General features: G+C 47.1%; 1 protein-coding gene across 3 annotated transcripts in view; it reads right to left on the reverse strand.

The window, feature by feature from the left end:
* EEFSEC (eukaryotic elongation factor, selenocysteine-tRNA specific) overlaps positions 1 to 22,478 on the reverse strand; it is a 249,027-nt gene that overhangs the window by 152,548 nt on the left and 74,001 nt on the right. For all 3 annotated transcript variants that reach the window (XM_042962244.1, XM_042962241.1, XM_042962252.1), the window contains exon 2: positions 9,607 to 9,814. In XM_042962244.1, coding sequence (XP_042818178.1) covers positions 9,607 to 9,814 — 208 coding nt within the window. The remainder of the gene's footprint in view (positions 1 to 9,606; positions 9,815 to 22,478) is intronic.

The raw sequence follows: 22,478 nt of genomic DNA on the forward strand, positions 1-22,478 counted from the left end.
CCCTGGTGACAGGCAACCTGAGGCAAGGCACAGAGAATGGGACTTTGAGCAAGAAACCTAGGACCCTAGGCATACCAATTGGAATCTGACTCCGTCTCCATTTCCCTGTCTTATAGGAAACAGCATGACCTATGCTGCAGGGTTGTCTCCCACTGCAAATAAGTTCATGTGTGGAAAGTACTGTGGGGAGTCTGGAACCAGTCCTTGGAACCAGGGCAGCCACTAGCCGCCTACATCCCTTCTGAGTGGTCAATGCCCTGACCTGCATCACATATTGTGAAACTCGTCCCTGCTTGGTTATCACTTGCACTTCTAGAACCAATTCAAATTCCTGACTTCCAGGCCAGAAGCAAATTCTCCTTCTCAGAAGCCCCCCATGATATTCCGGAGAAGCCAATTTAGCTCTCCTCCTGAACTGCTGGGCAAATCTCCCACTGTTACTTCCTCCACAAGTTGGTCTTTCCTGTTCAAGTACACAGTACATGTCTTAGAATGTGGGAGGCTTGGTTCAGTTGGTCTTTGACTCTATGCCCACTGGGTCTGGCCTGCTTGGGCAGGCAAGCCCTTAAAAAAACTAGATTTTTAAAAATGTTTATTTATTTTTCAGAGAGAGGGAGAGCAAGTGGGGGAGGGGCAGAGAGAGAGGGAGATAGAGGATGTGAAGCAGGCTCTGTGCTGTCAGTGCAGAGCCCAGTGTGGAACTTGAACTCACAAACCGTGAGATCACGACTTGAGCTGAAATCAGATGCTTAACCAACTGAGCCACCCAGGTACCCCAGATTTTTTTTTAAAGAAGAAAGGAAGTAACTCTGACAAGCAGGAGTTACCTAGAGAGTAAGTTAAACAATCTCTGGAGCCACTGGCTGCCCAAAGGTCAGTGTGACAAAATGATGCAAGTTCACAGGGGAGATTCCAAACAGGGCCTGCGACCCACTCACCGAACAACCCCAGAACAGCTCAGATGGGCCGTGCTACCCTGCAAAAATGGCAAGATGGAGATATTAGCCTTGGGAAGGCCAACACCCAGAGCTGACTGTGAAAGAAAAGACACTGGAGAGGGAGGGATAGAGGGAAAAGAATGAAAAAGAAAAGAATAGTGAGGGGAGAGAGGGAAGCAATAAAAACACCAATGAAGAGAGACAGAGAAAGAAAGAAAGAAACACAAGAGAAAAAGAAAGAAAAGGAAAGGAAAGGAGCGGACACCCTGCTCTGTGCCAGCACCGTGCTACGTGCTCTCGTGTGATCCCAACACCCCATGAGCAGGAGGCCTCTGATGTGTATTCAGAGAAGCCAAGTGACTTGCCTGAGGCTGCCAGGGGGCACAGGGAGTAAGTGGCTGGTCTGTAGGAGTCCAGAGTCCAGGCCTCTCCCATGACAGAGGAGAGGAAGTGTCCATTCTTAGTCCGTAGGGAGGGCTCCAGCCACGGCAATCAGTGACCCAGGACCCAACCACAAGCCAGGGCCCAGTACATGTGCATCATCTCTGCTTACACTCCATGAGCCTGAGGCCCAGAGGGACAGGGAAGGGTAAAAGCGTGCACTGAGAATTCCAGCGATTAACCATAAAGCTTTCGGAAATTCAATTATTTTTTATCCAAACCCTTTTGGGCAATGTATTGTAACAAAACATAAAGGCGTGTTGGGCTGAGTATCTGGCCCTTTCCCAGGCTCAAGAGAAGCTGGCCTTGCTGATTTCCTGAACATGCCACACACTGGGGATCCTGGCTTCTGGAGGCAGAAGTAGAGTTCAGCAGCCACTTGGGGGAAAAGAGGCCCCTCTCGCCCTGGGTTTCAGATCCAGACTGGTGTCTGGGTTCTAGAAGCACAAGAGGCTCCAACCAGAGATGTCAGGATGAGCCCTGAGCCCAGCCCCACAGCTCAGCGGTGCAGGCAGGGGCCGACCTGGAGCACATTCAAGTGCTTCTCCTGTTCCCAGCACCCACCACCTCCTCCAGACTCCCCGCACAGCTGTAGTACATCACGCTTCCAACCAAGCCCAGACATGCTGACTATGCACGCAGGCTGACCTTCGACAACACACGAAAACGATCTGAGATAAGTTAAAATGTGTGTGTGTATGCGCGCGTGTGTGTAACTTGTGTAAAAGACATAAACAATAGACTACAGGTTTCCCCACTATCTGAAAATAGAGCGTTCCTATGAAATGTTCAGTGAGGCAAAATGGCATAAAGAAGCAATTACCATTCGTTTATACGGAGAAATTAGCATTCCCAGACCCAAAAAATAACTTCTCCTAGGCTCTTCTGATACCTTAGGACACATCTTACTAACAGATGCACAAGATAAATCGACATAAAGCACAGATGCTCACAGACACAGTTCAAAGCTCTGGCGGCTGGATGCTGAGTGCAGTCCCGGGGAAAGGGACTTGGTGGGGCTGCTCTCGCTGTCCGGGGTGCATGCACACTGCCTCTATAATGACGCTCTGCAAAGCAGACACTGAACACTATTGTCGCTTTTCGCCTTTTTTCGTAACAACAAAAATCCTCTCCAGATTTCTTTTGGTTAGCGAAAACAAGAACTAATAAGGTAGGTCTTTCATAACAGCAAAGTGGTGCTATGCAATCTTTGAAAAGCAGGGGATACTTGTGTAAGTTTTAGGTCTGGAATAGTAAAATTCAAAATAGCCAGCATTTATTATACTTTGTTTTTTTTCTCACCAGTCAACCCAGATACAAAACCTCCCTCCTGGGGTAACTGAGGATCGGACTGGGTATGGGAAATCCCTAATATAGTGCCAGGCACACAGTAGGTGCTCTACACCTTACAGCTGTGATTGCTAAGACCCTACTGTGTGCCGGGCCACATGTCAAATGCTCCCTCACAACAAATGCTGAACTTAACAGTGCCCATTTTACAAAAGAAGAAATACAAACTCAGATGAAGTGAGTTGCCTAAGACCACACAGCTAGTTGGCCACAAAGCCAGTATGAAAGGCACACCTTGTAAGTCAGCTCGGCAGCAGCCCAATCACTTGGGATTTGGCAATGCACCCAATCCCAGGGAGGGAGGCAGGGCCAAGGGAGCCCCGGGTGGGTTTAGCAGATGGCCTTGGCTACAACAGAAACAAAGAAATAGAAAGTGTTTAAAAAGTAGGAGGAAACACAGAGGCAGCCGGAGTGAAAGATGCATCAAGGATGCTGTCAGATGATAACATTTAGTGGAAAAATAAACAGAAAAGCCTAGAACACAGAACAGTGTCAATGTTGTGATAACAACTACCTCAAATTATGTACATGTGGGAAAGAATGACAGGGATCCTAGGGAAAGAACACTTTAATTTGATGCATTGGAGAGATTGTGGGTACGTTTTTATCTTCTATTTTGATTTCTGTTAACATTGATAAATGCTTATGCAAGAGTAATTTTAAATGCTTTCAAAGATAAAGAAATCAAAAAGAAAAACAATCAAACAGTTTGACTACATAAAAATTAGAAACTTCTGCATGTCAAAAAAAAAAAAAGCAACTAACATGGAAAGACAACCAACAAATGCTGAAGGCTTATTTGTAGCAAATACGATAGGCAAAGGGTTAATTAATAACAACATCTTTGTTAATATTAAACACTCCTGAAAATCAAAAACATAGCATTTAAAATCGCTAGAAGCAAACAGACAACATATATGGGCATAGCACATAGCACATAGCACAAAAGCACAACTGTTTAGTACATGTAAGGAGAAATGTTCAATGTCCCCAATAATTACGGATTCACACATTAAAACAAGAGTAACATACCACTTCTGTCCTACTAAGTTTCAAATATATGTTAAAATTAGAAACCAAAGGTAGCTGCCAACACCTGTGTAAACACTTTTGGAAAAGAATACGGCACTACACAACAAGTTTGAAAGGATTCATGCCCCTCAGTCCAGTAATCTCACACCTGGAAATGTCTCAAGAGGAAAAAAAACGAGAATACAGAAAAAGTTTAAGGATGGTCAAAAATGTTCACCCCAGGATTACTTCTTTATAAGAAGGAAAACTTATGCCAATCTAAAGGGCCAACAAGGAAGTGATGGTTACATGAAGAAGTGCTACACAGATGTTAAGTAACACAGGTAGAAATCCAAGATGCAAATACCTCATCTGTTTCAAAGGGAGAAGTGAATTCAGCAAAGTTGCAGGGTACAAGATCAACACACAAAAATCAGTGTGTTTCTATACTCTAGCAAATAACAATCTGAAAAGGAAATTAAGAAAGCAATTCCATTTATAATGGCATTTAAGAGAATTAAATGCTTAGGAATAAATCTAACCAAGGATGTGAAAGACCTGTAGACTGAAAACTACAAAACACTGATGAGAGAAATTAAAGATCTAAACAAATGGAAAGGCATCGTGTTCATAGACTGGAAGACTTCATTACCACTGTTTAGATGTTCGTACTACCCAAAGCAATCTACAGATTCAAGGCGATCCCTATTATAACGTTCCAACAACTACTTTTTGCAGAAATGGAAAAGCAGATCCTCCAAATTGCAAGGGGCCTCAAATAGCCAAAATAATCTTGGAGAAGAAGCATAAAAACGTTGGAGAACTCAACTTCCTGACTTTGAAACTTACTACAAAGGTAAACAAAGTGGTGTGGTACTGACACAAGAACAAACACACAGACCAATGGAAGAGAACAGAGAACCCAGAAGTAAGCCCACACATGTATGATCAATTTAGTTTTGACAAGGGTAAAAGGGGAAAGGACAATCCTTTCAACAAATGGTGCTGGGAAAACTGGATAGCCACATGCCAATAATAAAGTTGGGCCCTTAACTTACACCATATATAAACTTACACCATATATACAAATTTACTAGAAGTAGATGAATGACCTAAACTTAAGAGCTAACACTACAAAATTCTTAAGAAAAAATTTGGGGGAAATCTTCATGACATTGGATTTGGCAACAATTTCATGGATATGACACCAAAAACACAGGCAACAAAAGAAAAATCAATATATTAGATTTTATAAAAGTTAAAAACTTTTTTTTAATTTTATTTTTTATTTTTTAAAATTTACATCCAAATTAGTTAGCATATAGTGAAACAATGATTTCAGGAGTAGATCCCTTAATGCCCCTTACCCATTTAGCCCACCCCCCGTCCCACAACCCCTCTAGCAACCCTCAGTTTGTTCTCCATATTTATGAGTCTCTTCTGTTTTGTCCCCCTCTCTGTTTTTATATTATTTTTGTTTCCCTTCCCTTATGTTCATGTGCCTCCAAGGACAGTATGAAGAAAGTGAAAAGTCAACCTACAGAATAGGAGAAAACATTTGCACATCATATATGTGACAAGGGATTAATATCCAGAATATATAAAGAACTGCTACAATTCAACAACAACAAAAACCCAACAAAACAACAACAAAAACCTGATAGAAAATGGGCAAAAGACCTAAATACACATTTCTCCAAAGAAGATACATGAAAGGCCAACAGGTACATGAAAAGATGCTCATCATCACTAGTCATTAAGAAAATGTAAGTTAAAACCATAATGAGATATCACTATCACTTCATACGTGTTACTATGGCCACCACCAAAAAGACAACAGATAACAAATGCTGGTGAGGATGTGGAGAAAGGGGAGCGCTTGTGCACCATGGGTGGGAGTATCAACTGGTGCAGCCACTATGGAAAACAGTATGGAGGAGCTGCAAAAAATTAAAAATAGAACTACCATATGATCCACTTCTGGGAATATATCCAAAGGAAATGAAAACACTGACTTGGAAAGATATCTGCACCCTCATGTTCACTGCAGCATTATTTACAGTAGCCAAGACATGGAAACAGCCTAAGTGTCCATAGATGGATGAATGGATAAAGAAGTTGTGGTGTGTATGTATGTATGTACGTGTGTGTGTGTGTGTGTGTGTGTGTGTATTTGAATATCATTTATCCATAAAACATCCTACCATATGCTATAACATGGATGGACCTCAAAGGCATTAGGCTAAACGAAAGAAGTCAGAGAAAGACAAATACTGTGCGTTATTCGCAGAATCTAAAAAAAACAAAAACAAAAACAAAAACACGAGAAACACAACTCAGAAAAAGAGATCAGACTTGTGGTCACCAGAGGCAGAAGGCTGGGAAAGAGAGAATTGGAGAAGGTGGTCAAAAGATACAAACCTGCAGTTGTAGCATAAGTCCTAGAAACATGATATACAACGTGATGACTGTGGCTAACACTACCATCTGATATGCAGGAAAGGTGTTAAGAGAGTAGATCATAAGAAATCTCATCACAAGAACATTTTTTTCCTTTTTTCTTTCCTTCTTTTCTTTGTATTGTATCTATATAGGAGGATGGATGTTAGCTGAACTGACTGCTAATCATTTCACAATATGTGTAAATCAAACCATCATGGTGTATGCCTTAAACTTATATATTGATATATGTCAACTATTTCTCAATAATACAGGTGGTGGTGGGGGAACCAGCAAAAGGGGATAGGGGAAGCCGAAATGAGATACCACTTCATAGCTACTAGGATAACTATTTAAAACAAAAAAAAAAGAAGAAAAATGACAGGTGTTGGTGAGGATGTGGAGAAATTAGAGCCCTAACACATTGTTGGCAGGAATATAAAATGGTGCAGCCACTGTGGAAAACTGTTTGGTGGTTCCTCAAAACGTTAATCATAAAACTACCATATGATCCAGCAATTCCACTCCTAGGTATAGACCCAAAGGAATTGAAAGCAAGGACTTGAGTAGATATTTGTAAACCAATGTTCATACAGCATTATTCACAATAGCCAAAGGAAATAAGACAAGTGATTATCCATGATGAATGGAAAAACAAAATATGGTACATACACACAATAGAAAATTATTCAGCTATAAAGGAGTGACATTCTGACACCTGCTACAACAAGGATGGGCCCTGAAAGCATTATGCTAATGGAAATAAGCCAGACACAGAAAGCCGAATATATGACTCCATTTATATAAGGTACTTGCAATAGGCAAATTCAAAGAAACAGAAAGCAGAATAAAGGCTATGGGGGGGTGGGGGGTGGGGAGGGGAGGAGAGAAGGGGGAGTTACTGTTTAAAGGATACAGAGTTTCTGTTGGGAATCCCGAAAAAGTTTTAGGTATAGACAGTGGTGATGGGGACACAGCTTTGTGAATGTATTTGATGCCAATGAACTGTATATTTGCAAATGGGTAAAATAATAATTTTATGGGTATTTTAGTATGCATATTTTACCACAATTAAAAAAATGTGGACGAAAAGGGGGGTGGTAATATTATACACAGTGAAAAGATAGGAATGAAATAAACCAAAATGTCAGCAGTTATTTTGAAAAAAGAAATCTTTGGGTGGTCTCCTCTTTCTTTTAATCATTTTTCTCCGTTTTCTAATTTTAATTACTCTTTGGATGGAAAAAATACGTTATGTTTTTAACAGGTTTTATATTTTCAGTTTTGATATGTACATAATTCATCAGCCCAAATTTTTCCTTTTTAGGTAGAAAGTTTCTTCACATATGGGCCAGCATTTACAAAGGATTTACTTCACAAGGGACCATAAGGAAAGGAGATGGTCACTTAAGATGACTTAAACCTGGTCTGGCCACCAGCCCTGGAGCCCACTAGCTACAACCCATCAGGGTGGCAATCCTTTCTTTTATGGGAGTTTCTCCCCCCGCCCTCCGGGCACTGAATGAGGAGAGGAGAGGTTTCAGGTGGACAACTGCCTCTGGATATGATACAGTCCATAATTTGACCTTCAAGCAATAAATTAAAATAGGAATAATAACTTAAACATGAAGGTGAGAACCTGCCTTAAATTTAACTGATCGAAATAGCTAATATTAATTTACCCTTAATGGTACCCCAAAACCTTCCCAGAAGGTCCCGTTTATATACAAATGGTACTGACATTGTACTGGGTCTTCATGCAGGAGTCCAAAGGACCTGTTCTCCCCTTTCTGACAAGTAAATAAAACGGCAGGGAGATCAAATAACTCACTAAAAAGAAGATATAATTTTTTATCTTCCTTTTTACAGTCTCATATCCACTTCCGTTGGGAATAACAAAGTCTGAATTCTTATGCAACACTTATCTAAATGTGTCGATTTTATCGGATTGATGAATTTTGCTAACAAAAGGCAGTGCTAGGAAATCTTTTATGACATATTTGGCCCATTCACAGGGCTGGAGCTTTAATTTAACCAACTTGAGAATTCTGAGGGAGAGCTGCAGGTGTTGGATCTGAAAAAAAAAATCATAAATGGGAAGGCATATCAATCTTTATGACGGGGAAACAAAAACACTCTCTACTTGCTTGCCCTCCACAGGCAGGAGAAGGAGAGGTGGCAGCAGCAGGATATTGTCTCGGGCTGCATAGCAAAGAGGAAGCATCGCTGTCTCCCAGTGACCGCTATTTAGTATTGATCAAAAGGCGCTGGCCCAGAGAGGAAGAGAGGAATTGATAAAACAATGAGGTTTGCCAACACTGTGTTCTCAACAAGGACGTTTTCTCATTCTCTTGACCACACCAGAGTAAGTCACTCCTGTGGCCGCCTGAGCGACCCAGCGGCTTTCTGTCCCACGGCCCCACAGCACCGCTACCTCTCTGCCCTCATGGACCTGTCCTCAAGGACCGTAAGCGTAGCCAATCACTTGACAAGGCCTGTTGCTTCTCCTGTCAAAGGTCTCCCCGAGTCCCCCCTCCCCTCCCTCCACAGCCTTAACTCGGACCACACTTCTCTCCCTGAGAACACCACCAAATTGCCTCTCCCTCTCTGTTCTCGGCTTCCCCTGGATCCTCATCGCTGAGCCATCCCTTCTGCCTGCCGCCAGTCAGCTCTGCATGGGAGAACTTCTCAGCCACTTCTTGCACAAACTCTTTAAGGACTCCTTACTTTCTGCAAGATGAAATCGTAAACTCGCTGGCATGAGATATTACAAAGGTCCTTTGTGATCTCGCCTTTCCCAGTCTCCCCTCCAACAGCAAAGTCTGCCCGTCCATCTACCCAATTTTACAAGCCTCTGTGACAGAAACATCCAGTCATCCACCAAAACTCATCTCCGCCTTCAGATAACCGAGTTGCAGCTAAGCAGATGGTGAGGGGATATGTTTCCTGGCCTGACACCGAGGCATGACCAACATGAACGGGCAGGACTGAGGCCTCACCCACAGAATCTGTGGCAAGGGTGTGTGCCTCTTCCAGTCCGGGCGTTCCTTATACACTGGACCCTCCTGTGAACGTGAATGCAGCACTGTCCGTGCCTGGCTTTGACCACACGGACAGGGACACACCCTAAGTGGAAGCAGGATGGAGGACACCGGGGTTTCTGAATGCTGTACACAGAAGAAACCCCCTTGTGCTCACGTTAGGAAATTACCTGGAAAATCAGCTTCTAGTCTCTTTACGCTTCTGTATTTTTTGGTCTCTTGCAACAGCATCTTAGTCTTTACTCTTGCCGCGCGCAAGGGCCAGGTGAGATCCCGCTTACTAGGACCCACAGCTGACACCCGCCTGCCCAACCTGTGTTAATGAAATGAAGCATGCCCCAGAGCCAGCTTAGACATGTGGACACTCCTCTCATTAGCAAACCTACTTGGTGTTCTCTAGGGTCTTCTGCATTTTCTTTGTCATTTTATCAATCGCTGCCTGTCTCTTCCCTTCAGCTAAGAGGTCTATTTTGTTCAGCACCACGACCAGCTTCTGGCAGGCGATCTGCCCAATCACAAGGCACTCCGCGGACTGGGTCTGCATCCCTTTGGTCACATCGATGACCAGCATCATCAGATCAATGATCTGGGCCCCTACAAGGAGAGAAAGACAACGTTAGAAAGGGAAATGGGGGAGAGGACTCTGTAGAAAGTTGCCCAATTCCTGAGCTTCAGCAAAACCAGCCAAATTCAAGTATGAAGATAAAGATGGGTGGGATGACCACCACACGCCTCCTAGCCCCGGCCATGGGGGATGGACTCGGACCAACACGATTTCACTGAATCCTCACGACCACCATGAGGGACGGGCGTGTTACCTCATCTGGAGAGGAAGAAACTGAGGCCCGCAAAATACAGAGAGCCCACCAAGAGCCACGGCCAGCATGCAGTAGGGCTGGGGACCCCAAAACACCCTTTTACTGCATCAATCCCTTCATTTTATTCCCATCTTAGACCTGGCAAATGCCTAGAGATCTGCCCTTGACAAGACAGCAGATGGAAGGAATGGAAAACTACCGGGGAGGTGGGGGCTCATCTCCTCTATGGCTCCTGGGTCTTCTCCTCACGGTAGTTGGGTTTAGTCATGATCCTCCCACGCATGGCTGTGTCACATCTACTCGCTTCTTTTGTCCTCTCCGTTCCAGGTGGTAGGCTCCCGTCCTTTCAAGGAGGTAAGAGCAACCCAAGGTTCAACTACATCAACGCTGAGCACCGCCAGCATGTATGTGTGTGTATTTCTATATGTGTGTGTGCGTGCGCATGTGTGTGCATTCCACACGTATGCATGCATGCCTGGCTGGGAGCATGCCCTAAATACACAGCCACACCTGAGCTGAACAACAGCAGAGGGAGGAATTACAGAGGAATCCATGAGGGGAAACCGCCCTGAGCCATGTTAGGAATACTCAAGTTAGCCAATGAAGGGAATGTGTCCTTTTTAATGGGATTTGAAGTAGTTTTACCAACAAAGGGGGCAGGAAGTTATTTTGGGGGATACAGAAATATGCAGCTATTTCCCCCTTTGCCCCAGGAGGGATTTCCAAGACCCAACTATTGTTGTGGTGAAACGGAGGAGGACTGCTCTGTGGGTGACTCTCATGACCCAAGATCATTCCTGGGGAGCGAGGGAAGGCGAGGAGGAGGGCAGTTTTCTCTGCTGGCACATTTACTGTGTGCGCTAGTCAACCCCTTAATCTCCATGACCAGTGTTTCAGACGAAGGTGGACTCACAGGGTACTTGCTTTGGCACTAAGGGCCACCAGACACCGGGGAGCCTGGCTGCACTGCTTAAGGATTCTTTCCTGGTCACCACTGACGTGCGCAGCTCCTCCAGCCTCCCCCCAGGAGAAACAATAGCATCTCCGGCTCTAGGCAGGCCTCAAAATGTCCCAGCTATCCTCCCTGGCCCTTCTGTCTGCCCTCCCAAGCCCCCTCTTCCACCTCACCCAGTCCCAGGGACTCCGTGCTGCTGTGGTCCAAGGGGCCCGGAGGGGCAGGCTGGTGCTCACAGCAGCCGGCACTGGCATCTCCCTTGTCCCACCGGGCAGCATGTGGGGACGCGGCAGGGGATGACGCTGGTTCTATCACCTACACCTTTTAAACAACGGAGGTCTAAAAACCTCACCATCTGACAGACTCCCTCTCTTATCTACCGAATCACCAGCTCCCCTCTGGGATGCATCTCTGCTGCAGCCTCAACCCCCATGGCGCATGGCAGGCCCATGTCAGCTGCTCCCTAGCGGGAAGAGACCTGTTCTTTGCCTCAGACTTGTCCCTCTGAAATCCATCCTCCAAACAGCCTCCCAGAAGGAACTTCCTAAAACTCTATGACTGATTCATACACCGAGTCAGGGAGGGGGGTAAATCGGTATTTCTATGAAAGTCAATCGGAAAACAGCTATCAGAATTCACAGCATCTTTGACCCAGCCAAGCCCACGCACATGTGCAGCGTCCCATAGTGTAAGCAGGCTTGTTGTAGCTACAGTTGGAAACCATGTAAATGCCCATCACCGGGGGGCATGTTAAAAACAAAGAATGTTACACCCACTCCAGGAGAATACTATCCCACCATTAAAAGGAATGAAGAAGCTCTTTGTGTACCACTATGGAACAGTCCCCAAGGTAGAGCGAGTGAGAAGAACAAAGGGCAGAGCGATGTAATCCGTGTCAAAAGCGGGGGGCGGGGGGTGGGGGGGAAGGTGTGTGTGCATGGATGCTGTATGGGAGGAAGTGTTTGCTCCTCTGCACATAAAACATGTCTAAAGGAATGCAAAAGAAACAGCTAACTTTTGGTTGTTTGTCGGGAGAGCCAGGTGGCAGATGTGGGATGGGGTAGGAAGGAAACCAGACTGCGTGTTCTTCTGTACCTTTTACACAGGTGTGTAGTACCCATTCAGAAATAAATAAAATGACGTGACGTACATAAATAGATAACGAACTAAACACTGATCTGCTGTTCCCCTGCTAAGAGCCCTCGCTGTCTTCTAACTGAATGGGAACTCCGTGCTGTGGCTTTGGGCCCCCTCTTCTACCTCACGGTCCTGGCACGTCCTCCTTGCGCTGCGCACCAGGGTGCACCTCACGGAGCCCTCCCCGGTGCTCCCTGCCCTGCCCCAGGGCACATGTGTGTGCGCACATGCACGCCCCCGCTCAAAGCCTGAGCCCAGCTCTCCCCAGAAGAGGTGACTTCTCCCCAAGCAAACCTGTCATCAGTCACAGGGCTGTGTGGCGAGGTGTTGAGGCAGAATAGGACAAAGCCCACAGGTGAGCAGAAGGAGGAGTGCCTGGGGTTCCCAGCCTATGAGCCGTTCTCCAGGAAGACTGGAGAGCCACCTTCACACGAAATGGTCCCAAGCACCTGACCAGGTGACCCCCAACTGTAGTGGGCAAAGCTGTGCCCACAAAGCCAAGGCTATGCTATCCCAAGGATGTCTCAAGGACTTTTCCAGAGTACTTACAACTGCCCTGGCTCCCTCTAGGACCTAAACAGCATCCCCTCCCTTACCCAAACTACCATGGACCCCCTGTACGGATGAGGAGGTGTTTGGTAACTGCCCTTGGTCACTCAGCAAATAGGTGCTAAAGGAGAGATCTGAACACTGGTGCCTGTCCTCACCTATGTGCCATGTGGCCTGTCCTTCCACATGGGGACCCATCCCCTCTCCAGCCTCTTCTCTTACTCGTCTCACTCCTCGCCCACTCCTCATTTTTACACTGAGAATCAAGGTACACTCCACGATAATTCTCACCCTTCCCTGCCCAGCTTTTGCTCCTGCCCCTCTACCTATACTTCACTCACCCCTGGCCCTTCCTCCCCAACTACCCCAATGCTCAGAGCTTACAGATCACAGGTCGGGCTGTCAATCTGGATTTGTAGGACCCAGCACAGGACCCAGTGGGCACAGCATGGGCAATCTTTCAAGGACTGAACTGAGCTAATGATAGCTTGCCCCCCTCCCCCACCCTATTCACTAGGACTCTGTTCCTTTTCTCAGAGATTCAGTTCCCCATTGGTATATAAAACTACCCAGGAGCACCTTGTCTTGGCCCAGTGGCTGGAGGGGAAGAACTCGTACATTCTACGTATTTAGCCCATCTCACTTATGATGCCTGTTGGGATCCTGGGGATAGAGATGAAACTGGCCTGACAGAGCCAGAAAGACAGGTGCAGACAAGACCCAAACACTCAGAGTGGTCAGGATTTCCTCTGCAGCCTTAATCCAGCGTCCACAAGCCGCCTTTGTTGCAGGAGCACACAGCTCCGTTCCAAAAGGCCAGGCTCTTGAGCAGACCCACTGCCAACATCAGGCACTTCTAAGGAGACCAGAGGTCACAGCGACGTGACAGGCCCCACTGAGAACCAGGGGTCATCATCAGGCAACTGCCCGCTGCCCAGCAGCGGCTCTCAGTTACTCCCGTTGCTTCATCAAACTTTTGATCAGGCGACAGGAAGTGACATAACTGGCCCGTCTTGTCTTTTTCAAGATCCCCAGTACTTCCACAGAATGAATCAAGCAGTGTCCTTCCCAATTCCCACGAACCCAGGGTAGGAAACCATTCTGAGACGAGAGGGGCACAGCGAGCGAGTGGGCGGGAAACACAAGTCAGGAACTTGCAGCTTACAAATGACCCTCTATATTTTTCAGTCTATCAGAGTTTTTCATCTAGTTGTTCTGACTATAGATCCCTTTAAAGGTTTGCAGAATAATTATAACAGGGTTCAAGTTTCTCGGTACTTTTATAAGTTACAATTTCCAATTCTGTAGAGGATACATCTTAATCATTTCAAAAACAAAAATAAAGAAAAACTTACAAAGGTCGGCATTTAACAAAGTGTAAGTTATCTGTGAGATGTAATTTTCCTTCTGGGACTGAAGGTGGAAAACATGCGTGCGCAGAAAAAAAATGTTTCAGCCAGAGAAACTGAACATAAAACTTTAAACATTTCGGCAGCCTCAAAATCAGGTATTTAATCAAAACGTGATTTTTTTTAATCAAAAGCTATGAACATCCTAAAAAGAAGAGGATAGTATTAAATTTAAAATAAAGAAAAATGTATTTTTAACTAGTGACTTATTAAATATTCAATAAACAACGTAAATACACTGTCATCAACAATATAAAAGTGCAGTGGCAATTTATGTCCTATTATTATTCCAACCCATTCGCCGGATACATCAGACATCCGTGGGCCTCAGCTTCCTGGTCTCCATGAGGACAAGGGTGAGCCCAGCCAGCGGGCTGCAGTGAAGGTTAAAGGAGATAACACACGGAGCAGGTTCAGAACAACACGTCGGCCATAGGAAATCCTCCATAACGTTAGCTGCTGTGATTGTTTTTCCTTCTACAACTCCTACTGTGGCAAGCACATTTGCTTCTCGTCTTAACTTTGCCATGTGGGGATCACAGAATCACAGACGGCAAAACAAAAGCTCAGAGAGGTGAAGTGACCAAGTCAAGTCAGGGGCAAGGGCTCAGTTGGAGCGATGTGAACATGGGCCCCCGGACCCCTTTCTCCCACAGCACCCTGTGTCCCTGGGCTGCGATCCTGCGCCCAGAGTGAAACGCTCACCCTTGTGCGTGGGTGGGGACTTGTGCACCAGCCCCTGTGGGTGCTGCAGAATGGCAAAGCAAGTGTCAGAAGTCCCCCTTGGAGCGTGGGGCGGGAGGAGGGGCTGCAGCTCTACAATCCCAAGGTGCCGTCGGTATTGCTGTTATTTGTATTCATTTATTCAATATATTGCTTGTTTCCCCATTTTCCAGGCAAGAAGACTGAGGCTCGGGCAGGTTAGATACTTGCCCCAGGCTATCTAGCTAGGGTGAGAAGCCAGCATAGTTTTGACACCAACACAGGCTCACCTGTCCTGGCCCCGCCTCTCGGCCAGGAGGCATAGAGACTTCCATCACACTGGAGCCCGTGATTCCTCTCAAGGAGAGTCCCCCCGCGTGTGTGTCCATTTTGTGCATTTCAGTTTTCCTCCCTCTGTATCCTTCCCCCCAAAGTACAGTGGCCTGGGAACCCCCTCTCAGATTCCTACTGGCACAGGAGAGTGTACAACTGAGCACCAGGAATGTCCGTCCTGCCCTCCTCAGCACAGAATCAGAGGGTTTGGAAATGGAAGGGGCTTGGTAAAGAAGGTCCATGTGCAGGTGGGGAGCCAAGGGCCATGAGCGGGAGGAAGAGGTGAGCACTGGGCTCGGAGGCACCCAACCGGGCATTCAAACCACAGCACCCCTGGGGGCCTCCATTTCCTCATCTGTAAATCAGAATCTAAACAAAGATGCCCACTGCAAGAGGTTGGGGCGGGGGTAGGGGGCATGGAATCAAAGGGGAAGGCCAGCCGGGCACTCAGTAAGCGGAGCTACATTTAGGGCTGTTGGTGCCGAGCCAAGCTCTCAGCCCAGCCTCACATTCAGAGGCTGCTGTTCCCACCTGTCCAGGAGGCCCCCAGGCAAACACATGTGGACAAAGAACTGAGGTTACTGACCAAGTTGGGGGGGGGGGGGAGGGGAGTGGAGAAGGAAAAGCTTGCAGAGTGGTCAGACGTGCACCCACCTGGGCACAGGCGCATGTCCAACTTGCACACACTGCCCGCCAGCCCCTCTCCTCACTCGCCTTGCCTGCTTTCTTCAGGACCTGCCTCCCTCACAATGTCCCATGCTGCTGGCCAGGCCCAGAGCCTCCAGTGGGGGGACAGAAAGCCAAAGGAGACTCCAGTCAATGGAGGAAGTTCCAAGGACCATGCCCCTTGCTCCTATCAGATGACCATTTTCATGAACACCTTCAGACAGAGGGAAATTTCTTAATGCTATTTACCCTCTCTGAGCTCTAGTTCCTCATCTGTAAAACAGGGATGATCACCCCACTGTGATTTCGACTGACCTGGTTGAAAATCTCAGATACGGACATAGGACAGAGCCCAGAGGGACGGCATACTTGTACGTGGGGCATGTGAGCAAAGAAAGCCTTGGAGGGGGTGCTGCCCTTTAGTGGGAAGAAAGCTGCAGGAGCATGGAAGGCCACCTCACGTGCCCTGGAAGAGCACGCTATGGAGAGCGGCAGGGCAGGGAGGCGGGGAGCCTGAGGGGCTCGCCCCAAGCCAAGGCACAGCTTCACCCCTGCCGGCTGTGCAGCCTCAGGCACGCATGTGAGTACACCTCTTGACCTCTTGGAGCCTGGGATTCCTCCCCTATATCCTGCTGATGCCAGAGACAACACCTTAAGGTGCAGGGAGGGCATCGAACACAGCACGTGGCCCATACTAAGAGCTCAAGAAACACAAGCTACTATCAGTATTGGGACTTGTATCATGAAGCCCAGCACAGTAAAAGCTCAAAAGGGGCCATCTCCTTCCCTGTGGCTCACATGTCCACAAGGCCCCATGCCCTTCCCAGGCAGAGAAGAGACAGTATCAACAACAGCATGGAACAAATACTAACGATACCTCCTGCGATCCAGCAGTATCCACAAGGCCCCTCACAGGGGATGAGTACCAGACCACAGCCTGGAGCACTGCATCCACCAAGGGGCAGGAAGCCCTTACTGTTTTAACCCAGTCTGCAAAGGTAGGCTCCCCCACAAACATCCCGCCAAATCCCACCAGACCAGCAGGGAGACACCTGAGCAAGAGAACTTGAGTGGGCAGGACTGGACATCTTCAACAAGTCGTCAAGGTTCCACAGCCCATTCACACAGCCTCCCTCACTCCTGTTCTCTAGGAAAATGATATGCTTCACTGAATGAACTAGAAGAACAAGCTTCGGGTGTTCCAAATACTGAAGGTAGCAAGCAGGAGTGGAGCTGACCTAGTAGCCAGCAGAACCAGCGTACCCCTTGACTGACAAGAAAGCCAACCAGAGCAGCCACAATCCAAGTGACCGCTACCATGGCTTGGGGGCTGGATCAGTGCCAGGCCCCGGGCTGAGGACCATTCACATCCCTGATTTCAAACCGACAAAGATACACCAGGCTCTAGAAAGGACACTGTTTAGCCTGCATGGTGCTTCTGGGAATATGAATGCACTGGGAAACACTTACAGTTCGAGAGGTCACATAAAATCCTTATGAATCAGCAGATATGGCAACACTGGGCCTGCGCCCAACGTGGCTGAGGAGCAGCTGCCCCCTGGAGAGCGGCTATCTTTCCCAATTTTACCCTGGTCTCCACAACTCCCTACTGCCCCATACCTGGCATTTATGCCATCAGCCTGGCTCCTAACAGGCAAATGGGCTCATGACTCCAGCTTGACGTGTGTTAGCTCTGCCCCTCACCATGTCCCACGAGGAGGAGACTCTCCCATTCGAATCATGAGAAATCCGAGGTCTGGTCACACAACAGTAGCCAGCAGAGGCAGGGGTCGAACTCAGGGCTGGCTGACTTAAACATGTCTTCCTTTTCTATTGCCAGCTGCCTCTTGGCCAGGGTCCCGCATGGCCGAGTCTCCAGGGAACCCTACGGTACCCCAGGGAGGAGGCGGGCAAGGCCCTGGGGATGGGAAGAGGAAGGAGAGCGCACAAGGTGTGCAAAGGCAGACTGCCAGCGTCCTCTAGGACACGTCCAAAACCAGAAGCGCGGTCCTTCAGGAGGGAACGAAAGGAGGCATTCATCAGCACCTAAAGAAACCCAGGAGGAGAACAATGGGAGCCATGTTAGCAGTGGAGGAACAGGGGAAAGAACAAAGAGAGCCCGTGTAAGAGACCCAGGAAAAAAATAAACAGCTGCGGACAAGATAGCAGACAAATAGAGGCGCTGGAGCCCCGCCAAACGGAGGAAAAGCCAAAAAACAATAAACGCTGGAGACTCGCGGCCAAACACCCACAGAGCTGAGAGAGGGCAGTGGTGCAAAATAGGACGCACCGGCCGCAGATCCTGGGTGAGTCGCCTCCCTGTCCACATCTGTCGATGGGAAAAGCACACACCTGGGACACAGGGACAGCGGGTGGCCGTCTAGATAAAACTCAGGTTGAGTCTCCACCTCATACATCACACCAAAATAAATGCCAAAGGACCAAAGCTTTCAGCATAAAGATATAAAACCATGAAAGTCCTGGAAGAAAATATGTGAGAGAATTTTTTTATAATCTTAAAAGTAAAAAAAAAAAAACCAAAAAACCAAACCAAACCAAACAAACAAAAAAACAACTTAGGTAAGATACAAAACCCGGAAACACATAAAAGAAAAAAAATGAAAGACTGACAAATTCAGCAACGTAAACATCAGACATTCCTGCGTGGACAAAAATATGATAAAGGCCAACACGACCAGGGACACGCTACCCACAAAGGACTACTCTCCTTAATAGTTAAAAAGCTTCTTCAAGTGGATAATAAAAAGAGCAACAACCCAATCAAAAACGGCAACCGTATCTACCCATAGCTCACACTAAGCACATTCACGGAGTGCTTCCTCCTTGCCAGCCCCCTAAGCTGGTGCTTGGCACCCTGGAGATGAGGACAGATGACGGTCCCTACCCCTTACAAGAGGGACTCACCGTCCAGTGAAATAAGGGTAAAAGTAAACAATACATCTAAGACGTGAGTTTCACAGAAGGGGGGAAGATGGTTAAGTATCCTGGGGAAAAAGAGAGCAGGAAAAAAGGCTCAGGAATGTACAGGAGGCAGGCGGGTTACAATTTTAATTCAGACTGTCAGGGTGGGCCTTCCTGAGAAGGAGACATTTGAACCAGGACTTGGAGGAGAGGCGCTGGCAGTTAACCAGGGGAAGGGCATTCCAGGCAGACGGAGGGGCTGGTACAAAGACCCCATGGGGTGTCAAGGTGTCTGGGTGTCCAAGGACCAGCGAAGAGAGATGGGTGGCTGGAGGGAAGTCAGGAAACAGGGCAAAGAAAAGAAATACAAAGAGTTCAGACATATAATAAGATGCCCTACCTCACCAATAACAAGAAAATGCAAACTGAAATGACCCCAAGATTCTAGCTTTCACCTGGTGGGTTGACAAAATCATACCACAATAAAAGGGCCAGATGAGTAGTAAGGTCTTGCTCTGCCAGGCACTACTGACTGACTCCTGGAGCCCTCCAGACGACCTTCCATCACTACCCCCATTGAGAGGTGAGATTAGGTCACACGACTGGGAAGTGAGGGCTAGAATTCAGAGTCAAGCTCTGCCAGCTTCAGGGTCACGTCATCCCTCAAAACACTGACAACACCCTGCCGCTAAGAGTGTGGGGAGACAGGCGGTCCCGTCCATCTGGGACGTGTGCTGACAAGACCTCTTCTGAGGCCATTCTGGCAACAGCCATCCAGAGTGTGGATGCACAATACCCTGGGACCTGGCAACATCCCACATGCAAATGAGGTACATACAAGGCCACTGTTGCAACGTGTCTGCAGTAACCCAAACGTGGGGCCAGCCTAGCTGCCCATCGGGAGGGAGGCAGTTATGTACATCACAGTATATCCATATAACAAAACAGTACATAGCTACTAAGAAGCACAGAGCAGCGCTATGCCCTGAGTGGGAGTCTCACCAAGGCAGCGTGCACAGTACCCTGCCATTTCTATAGGCTGTGCATTAGCACGTATATGCCTGAAATCACCGTCCTTGTAATTTTTAGAAGAAACCGGTCACAGTCATTTGTCCTGGGGAAGTAAACCAGGTAAGCAGGGACCCGGATTCAAGGGAGATCCACTTCTTACTGTCTATGCTTTTGTACCTTTTAATTTTGTTTTTCATTTTTTTTAAGTGGGCTCCACGCCCAGTGCAGAGCCCAACGCAGGGCTTGAACTCACAACCTTGAGATCAAGACCTGAGCTGAGATCAAGAGTTGGACACCGGCTGCGCCATCCAGGTGCCCCTGCATTTGTACCTTCTAAATTTCAAACCACAGGGGCTCCTGGGTGGCTCGGTCGGTTAAGTGTTGGACTTCAGCTCAGGTCATGATCTCATGGTTCGTAGGTTCGAGCCCTGCATCGGGCTTTGTGTTGACAGCTGGGAGCCTGGAGCTTGCTTCAGGTTCTGTGTCGCCCTCTCTCTCTCAGTCCCTCTCCTGTTCGTGCTCGCTTCCTCTCTCTCTCTCTCTCTCTCTCAAAAATAAACAGTAAAAAAAAATTAAATTTCAAACAACATGCATATATTACTGGTTCAAAATCAATTTGTTTTTAAAAATTTTAAGTTAAAAAAAAAAAACTACCTACCATAAGTAAAAGGACCAAAAAAAAGTACAGAAAAACGAAAACACTGCTATTAAATTCTAGCCAGACACAGTTGCTGCCATAGGTACATAGCTCACAATGTTAAGAGAAGTGTTAAAACTCCAGACACCAGAGATATTCTCCTTAATGGAATCAGAGGATTTAAAGAATCCCGAAAACAGAAGTCTCTTGCAGTGGTTAATGTTTCTTAGTGCTGTACCTACACACACATAAAAGCATCTCAGACACCATCCCTGGCATGCATCTCTCCAGCTTGGAAACTCTCCTAGTAAAGAGCCTGGACTTGATCCTGCAAGTTATGACAATCCGACGACAGGGGCAGGGGCATAAGAGAGGAGGTAGAACCCATCATGTGTGTTTAGAGGTCATAGAAATGTTCTGTGAATGACATTTTGTCCTTCCGCAAGACCGATGTAAGAACCACAGACCTGTCCTCATCCCACTCGGTCAGGCGCACTGGAGAGAGATCCCCCTGTCTGGGTGCATCAAAATCAGACAAGGCATTTGGAGATGGTCCTGAGGATCACTAAAGAGTGGAGGGTATACGGCAGTTTTCTGTACTATTACAACCGTTCTGTAGGTTGGAAATTATCTCAAAATGAAAAAGATAAACAAAATAATGACTGAAGCATCAGGAAATTGGGGAAACAGGGAAAGAAAATGAACATTCAGTGAGTGCCCAGGAATGTACCATGCACACTATTTCAATCAGTCTTCACTACAGCCCAAGAAGGAGGAGTTTATTTAATTATGCACACTTTATAAATGGAGAAACTGAGGCTTGGAGAGACCTAAAGTGACTCTCCCACAGTCACACAGCTAGCAAACTGGAGGTCTGAATTCAAACCCGGAGCAGTGTGCTACCAAACACTGTGTGGCCACAACAAGGTCGAGGGAAGAGGAAATCAGAAGCTGCCAAGTTCAGAGGTTGAGACCACATGTTCCTCATTGGAGGAGAAGACAAAGGAAGCGATCTTCAACAGAAGCATGAAGGAACTCAGGTAGATCTATAAGAGAACTTCCTGAGCGGCAGGGCTAGTAAAGATGTACACGACATCTTTATACAATCAAAGGGCTCTGTGCTGGAGGTCTCGGGAACAGTTGCGCCCTGCTGCAGGGAGGGAGGATGAATTACACCAGGGCTCCCCAACCGTGCACCACCTCCGATCTCTGCCATGCCTGTGGATGCTACTTCTGCTGTTATTTACTTAGTGTGGGTTAAGTTATTTTTTTGAACTCAAATCCATTTACATTTAAAAGAACTTGACTCGACAATAAATGCATTAAACGTGCCATAAGTAGAAGTTAACCATAAAGATGAATAAAGTGAGACACAAAGCGATGTGATGCGATGTTATTACATGCTAACGAGATAATGCTGGCTGCGGAAGCCCTGAACCTGAGGCCCGCTCTCCGTGAAAAGAGGATCGGCAAGAGCTAGTATAAGACATCCTAGCACTAACGTGAGTCTCTCTCCGACAGGCGGGAGGGACAGGATGAGAACTGGAAAAGGCACGACCTTCTAACCTGTCAGGCAGGAGTGTCAGTCATGGGCCAGGCTCCGCCTTGTACCACACCACCAGGCGTGTGGCCCACCCTTAGGAGGCCCTGGAGTAAACACCATTCGCACTGCCCACCTCATGAGAGGGGCAGAGGCAGGGTCAGGCATCGCAGCCAGAGCAGAGGGGTCCACGCTCCCTCGGGTCAAAGGGCCAAAGGGGGTGCCAGCCTCTCTGCCTCCTTTCCTGATAGAGGCAGACGCATGGGTTCTGTGGGGCCACGACTCCCAACTTAATAGAAAGTTTTGCCTGTTTGCTTCTTTAAGCTACTGTGTCATAGTCTATCTGGGGTAATCTTTTTAGCTGACTTTGCACAACAGTACAACTCCTGTTCTAGAGCAGCGAAAAGGAGCAGAAAATGGAATTTGAAATGTAGAAATAAAATAATTGTGGGCCATGAGCTATAATTTGATTTCATGCTTTACAAGGAAATGAAAGAAGGCTTCCTTAAAATGTATGGTTTCTGCTCCCCCTCCTCCGTAAGCCCCCTCCCCCCACCTTTTAACCATTTTAGGATTTCC

This window comes from Panthera tigris, chromosome A2, assembly GCF_018350195.1.
Source record: "Panthera tigris isolate Pti1 chromosome A2, P.tigris_Pti1_mat1.1, whole genome shotgun sequence".
Classification (NCBI taxonomy): Eukaryota; Metazoa; Chordata; class Mammalia; order Carnivora; family Felidae; genus Panthera; species Panthera tigris.